Source organism: Pagrus major, chromosome 7 (genome assembly GCF_040436345.1).
Source record: "Pagrus major chromosome 7, Pma_NU_1.0".
Classification (NCBI taxonomy): Eukaryota; Metazoa; Chordata; class Actinopteri; order Spariformes; family Sparidae; genus Pagrus; species Pagrus major.
Genome location: NC_133221.1, coordinates 24,926,854 through 24,933,370, shown reverse-complemented (window position 1 = coordinate 24,933,370; position 6,517 = coordinate 24,926,854). Strand labels below are relative to the sequence as shown.

General features: G+C 40.6%; 1 protein-coding gene across 2 annotated transcripts; it reads right to left on the bottom strand.

Moving 5' to 3' along the window:
- Positions 1 to 356: 356 nt before the first annotated feature.
- tmem82 (transmembrane protein 82) lies at positions 357 to 3,262 on the bottom strand. 2 transcript variants are annotated; one of them, XM_073471073.1, is made up of 6 exons: positions 3,023 to 3,262; positions 2,845 to 2,917; positions 2,489 to 2,681; positions 1,514 to 1,928; positions 1,098 to 1,285; positions 357 to 577 (listed from the first exon to the last, which is right to left on the bottom strand). In XM_073471073.1, exons 1-6 carry the CDS (start codon positions 3,111 to 3,113, stop codon positions 497 to 499), a joined length of 1,041 nt encoding a protein of 346 aa, XP_073327174.1. In that variant the 5' UTR covers positions 3,114 to 3,262; the 3' UTR covers positions 357 to 496. The 2 variants fall into 2 exon arrangements, with proteins under 2 accessions (XP_073327174.1, XP_073327173.1); XM_073471072.1 differs by lacking the exon at positions 357 to 577 and having other exon boundaries at positions 906 to 1,285; positions 3,023 to 3,212.
- Between the last annotated feature and the right edge of the window lie 3,255 nt (positions 3,263 to 6,517).

Sequence of the window (6,517 nt, the reverse complement as noted above, 5' to 3'; positions counted from 1 at the left end):
GGGTTACAAAGCCCCCTCGGCTCTGGGGCCCCACAAAGAAAATCTAGGAACAATGGCTCTCTCCAGGAGTATCTGGCATGCCAAAACCTCTCCAAGATTACAGCGTTAATTCATCCCAGAGCTCAGACAGACTGCTAGAATAACATCCAGAACTGCACGTTCGTCACCTGAATTAGTGTTAATGCACTGATAATCAAAAAAGGAAAGGAGATGTAACAGACGAGAAGAGATTTAGGCCTATGTGAGTAATGTGTGGGTCATATTACTATTCCACACGCAGGCAGGGTTTGTTGTATAAGCTTTCTCTGTAAGATTAAAGAGCTGGAAGCATTTTTTATGAGATTGAAATTCCAAAGTAGTCAAAATATTGGACTTTTTAATGAAAAAATATCACATTGTAAATACAAAAGCATTCATTGTTGACGTAGCCCCAATAGGGCTCACACAAATTAGTGCCATTAAAAAGAAGTGCCACGAGTCTTTAAAATCCCAGTGGCTATCTGTGATGCTGCTTCTCTTGTGCCTGTGGTCTTCGTCTCCGGTCCCTTTGTACGTAGTCTGTATAATCATCTTCACCCTGTATACACATAACAAATATGACAGATAAGATGCAGAACATAGACTACGGATAGTCAGAATAATCAATATTATTAACATTATTCACCCAAAAAATGCATTGTATTAATATAAATCATATTGATGCAGAATTATGATGTAACGTTGAATAAATGTCCTTTAGGTTACTCTCATAAAAAATAATTTATTTGCAGAAATGAGTCAACATTTTTTTGCCAATTTACATATACATTTTTCACAAGCACTGCATCAACAGTGTGTGCTTTTATTCAAAACTCTGAACTATTTCATCAGGCAGTGAAATACAATGTAGGCGCAGTATTCTGAATCGGAGAATACTTTGACCTGAATCTGTCGTGGGGATCTTAAACCTTCTCCACCTGGGATACAAGTTTGAGAAGTTCGGTCTCATCCTGGGACCCACTCTAATGAACACATTGATATTCTGCCCCAGTTCTGGGGTCCCGATGGACAGAAAGTGCTTTTGGCCCTGCGCGCTGCTTCCGGGGAGACTCACTGACCTGTGAGGCTGCCGCATCCAGCAGATCCATAGTGGGGATTAGACAGCTGGCCTCACCCAGGAAACACATTAGGATGTGGAGCACGTCGGCCCAGCGTCCAACAGTCAGCATCAGGACCATCAAACCGCCGAGACGCACCGCCACTGTGTTCAGGACAGCCTGGCTGCCTGGCAGACGGTGCTGCTCCTCTGCAGAGTCAAGACGCAGCATTAAAAGGCAGATATTTGGTCAAAATGTATACAATTCAGGAGAGGTCTATAGAGGAGTGATGATGGATGAATTAGTTGTCAGACAAGACAGGACAGAGGCATTTTGAATAATTTTCTTCTGTCCTGAGAAGGGTTGATATCCCAGACTGATCAGTATCTTATGAGCTTTGCTCCCTAATTTCTGAATTTATTTGACATGTTTCTCACCCTGCATGTACACAACCAACAGTGTGTAGCAGATAGTCAGTGGTGTCCAGAACCTGAGGGCCTCTGTCGCAGAGAGGAAGTGTTTATTGATGATTGATATTGCGGCCACCACAGCCACAGAGAAAGTAATGATCATCGCCCTGCACAGCATTGGCAGCAGGCAGCGGCCCGATGTGAGGAGGCTGATGCAAATGCCGCAGTAGCGCTGCGAGCTGTGGAGTTTATACAGAGCCATGACATGGTGCAGCAGGAGTGTGGCCTGCCGAGCCAGGAGCCAGCTGAGGGCTGCTGCCAGGAGCGAGCATAGCCAGCGCTGGGACGCCCCCTCATGGAGAAAGTGCAAACCACAGCTGAGGGCACAGCCAAGAGTGAACTGGCTTTGAACTAACAGCTGCTGCAGAAATTTCTTGGACTCCTGGGAAATAAAGGAGCATATGAAGAGAAGTGATTGATGAATCAAAACAGACGATTGACTGTGTGTTATAATAGATATCATGAGTCAACATGACATGATAAATCACAGGAGTTAAAGGTGCAGCATGTAAGAATTGACCATCTGTCAAATTCACACTCGGAACAAATAGGGGGGAAGCATGTCATCAGAGTAACCGTTAGCTGCTGCTTACTGTAGCTGCTTTCAGTTAGCTCAGTTAGCCATGCAGCTAGCTGTCAGGACTGGGAGCTCAGGGACCAGGGTAGTGTTGGTGTTTTCACAGCTAGCACAGGAGCTTTGGACTGGGACAGGTTGGGGCTAGCTAGATATCGCTGCAACACAAGAGTGTCCTAACATCAAAACTGTTATTTCTATATAGTCTCTTGATAATTAGATTTTTAAATGTTTTTAACAATTCTTTTTTTTTTTTTTTTTTTACATATTGCACCTTTAATTCAGCAAAAGTTTGCAGTAGAAGCAACAAGTAAATCAGGCGATACACTTGAGTATTAGGCATATTTATATCATGTTTGGTTTCTTACTGGTCCAGCTGTGACCCATCCAGAGATAGCCCGAAGACAAAACTCTAGCACGACCAGGGAGGCAACACGGGAGCCCACTACAGCCAGTAGCCCAGTCACGATGAAAAACTGGAGCGTCTCAGGAAGTCCAGCTTTAGTTTTCCTTTTAGGACTGGGTGTCCTCTGATCTGATGTGTCTTTATCTTTTTGATCACTGTAACAAGAAGAGAAGAAATCTAGTAAGAAATACAAGTAAACTTATAAGCATCTGAAATATTTAGATGAGGATGGTGGAAATCTTGCAAACTGGTCAGGTCATGCAACGTAATACCAAATGCAAATTCATGCACAGGTCTACTAAAAGAGCATTTCCCCACCTCTCCTCCTCTAGAAATAAGTGCACTCTCAGCAGGGAGCATAGCACAGAGATCGCACATGCTCCTACCAGTCCTGCGGGTCACATAACAACCAATAACATACTCCAGCAACCCACAGTAAACAGTTAAGAAACATCCTGTAGCAATATGGACGCCAGAGAAAATAAACAGATCTCACCTTGAAGCAAACAATCCACTGGATTTGTTTCTAGAGTCAACCACTCTGGTAGGAAGGAAGTCGGAAGAAGCGACGTGATAAACGAAAACATCGTACCACCTTTAACTTAAAGTAATAAATAATTTGACACTCTTTCTCTCACACAATCACACACTCTGGAACCATATTTTGTGGTTATTCCAGATCAGGCAACAGTAACGTTAAGTATCTGCGTAGCTCTTCTGTTTATCTCATCGCCTCAGCACTGAGCTTTGCTCATGCACAAGCCTGTTCTGCGCCCTGTACCAAAGGTCGTCTGAGTGTCGGTGAAACAGAGGCCCTCAGCACTGTGACTCATAACATGATAATAGAGGTTATTGCACTATGAGAAATACTTAAGACTCTTAAATTATGGCAGGCACGATAGTTGTGCTCTCAAGTTAGAATATTCATTCGCTCTGAAAAGGAGTTCTTCTCCCACATCTCTTTGAAAAATCATGTTTTGCCTAGAGCAATATTACAAGTCAAGTTTGTTCAATTATTATAAATCATCAAATTACAAATTTCAGAAGGCCGTATAATCTAAAATATTAAAAACAATAATAATAAATAAATACTTGATTTGAATAAAGAGAAAGTCAACACACACACACACACACACACACACACACAAAACAGAAAGCAAAGGGAGAAACCTTGAAACTGCAGAAAGAGCAACACATGAGGGACCTCCTCTCAGAACAGGCATGCTGTAGGTGCCATATGTCATTTAGAAGTAGTGCTGGTAGAGTAACATTATGGACAAACAGCAATACAATATCAAGAGAACAAAAATATAAAGAGGAGAGGAGTTTAGTATTTTCATTTACACAAAGTAATTTGGGGTCAAACATGCAACACAAAGTCATGTTTCCACAAAATGTCTTCATCGAATCACCAAGAAACCCTTATTAGTTATATACATTTTGCTTTGCCTGATCCTACCTATTCTGAGCTCACCTCCATAACTCCACCTTCGGCCCTAAAACCTGTAGCCATCTTTAAAGGTACATTATCTAGGGGGCAGCATGACACAGAGTAACCACTTACTGCTACTAACTGTAGCTGCCATTAGCACGTTAACTCAGCTAGCTGTGCAGTTAGCAGTTTGGACTGGCGAGGAGGGAGGAGGAGGTTTTCAGGGAATTTAGTGCCAAGGATATTCTAACTACACAGCAGTTTGGGTGGGGACAGGAAAGTTGTGAGGTGGGAGAGGAGTGTGAGGGAGGTTGACATCAGGTCGGACTGCAGCAGCAACATGATAGGCTTACAGTGTGTGTTGCTCTGCTATTGGATAGATGTGAACAGCTAATGTGAACAGCTGATATGTCAATTGACAACCCTAGATAATGACAGGTAATTAAATAATTAATAAGTGAGCATGCCTGACAGGAATAAATGACAGGATGGTGTAAACTAAAAGCCTAAGCATGCAAAAAGAAAAGTGTTCCTGACTGAACTTTCACTAGAGCCCCATTAAAAGAGAGAAACTTGAATTCAGAAGGTGTACGGTTGTATTTTGCTATTTAATAAGGAAATTCAGTGGAGGAAAACTTCCTTTCTTGCTTTTTTTAATCCTGTTTTGTTAATCTAACAAATGTACTGGGACCAGGATAGAAAAACACTGAATGTTTCTCAAACAAATGATTTTCTCCTGAGTGTTCATATCTAACAAAACCTGAAAAAGAATTCAGGTACATCCACATCTCAATGTGCAAATGTAATGCAGATAAAGTGGGTACTGTGAATGCATACTGAAACCTCAAGGAACAGAGGCCTTTTGGTTTCCTGCTCAGAAGGTGGCACCTGTGACATTTGAAGGCCAGTGGGTACATTTACAGTAATGAAATGAGTGAGTAGCTGAGATTGTGCAATTGCTTTTTCTATCTCAAACACAAGAGGGCGCTGTTATTCCAGCAGGAGCAGAGGTGCAACATGTGTATCTGCTTCATTGGACCCAAAGAACAAACCTATGAGACAACAAAGTGATATTGAATTAAACCAAATCTCATTTATTGTCATGAAGGGGAGGAAGCATCATGAAAATCTACAAGTATTTTTGCGTTGGACTTCACTGTGATGAAACTGGAGACAAAGGAGCCACACAGAGTTTTAATTGCCCTTTGTCACTCATATAAGACTCATATAAGGAGGTGAAAGAGGAAAGCTTAACCTCAACCAATGGATTAACGACAGGACGACCTCAGTGAACGCATGAACTATGGTCAAGGTCTCATACCAAGCAGGTAACATAAAAGAGCTGGAGAGCAGAGCTTTCTAAGAAGGCTGTTGACTGTTTCACACTCATACAGGTGAGCACAGCTTGAATTATCTGAATGTGGGGATATAAAGTGAATTCTGCTCTAATTCACTGCTTATGAATCTGATTAATTTTATCAAGTGGATTTAGCTCCTAAACACTGTGAATACTTGTGTAATTTGCACCAAAACTAATTTTAAGTGTCATATTATGTAAAAGACTTACAATTTTGAGGTACTTGTGCTTTACTTGCGTTTTTCAATTTTCTGTTACTTTATACTTCCACTCCACTACATTTTATTACAAATATTGTACTTTTTACTCACTTTGTTTATTTGGTAACTTTAGTTACTTTGCAGATTGCATACTGCATCAGAGCCAAAGTAGCTCAGTTTTAAATGAAGTTATTTTATCTGAAAACGAGTTTAAAAAACACTGATTTGAATAGTCAGAAATATACTGATCTCAGATATACAGTACAGTACATACATACATGTATGTATGTATGTATTTGATAATTAAGTACATTTATTGCCATAAAATTACAGTTGATACTTAAATCAATGTAACATCAGATACTTTAAGTATTTTAATCAAATACTTTTTGTGTGGGTGACTTTCACTTTTATCAAAGTAATATTTTAAGACAATATCTTCACTTTTACTAATGTAGGGTCTGTGACCTTTAGGTACTTTTCACATCACTGCATGTAGATTAAAGCACAAAAATTAATCAGCTTGAAGTCTCCTTTAACCTCTACACATGATCAGGTCATATTCAACTCTGCCTTTTCTTATTTTTGCTAGTCAAGATTCCTTTAAAGGCCTAACGGACATTTTGTTACACACAGACACCTCTTCATCCTCAGTGTGTCTGAGTGAGTGATCATTGATTCTAGGCAGCAGATAAACCTCTGATCTGAGAGAGAAATGACCACACACACGGACTCCAATGGTGCCGGCAGTGTGCAATATGATCGCTGGAACGAGGACAACATCAACATGAACGTAGAGGGATCACAGTCTACGATGACGAGGTGAGACGAACTGACGGCTGACAAAAAGATGCAAAGATCAAATATAGAGTTTTCATAAAGTTGAAAATGTTCAGATGCTACTGTGGATAAAAGAAGAAGATGTGGACAAGGTCAAACCACACACATGTCTGGATTACACTCATAATATGGGCTGAAATTGATCTTTCATTAAAGGTCAAA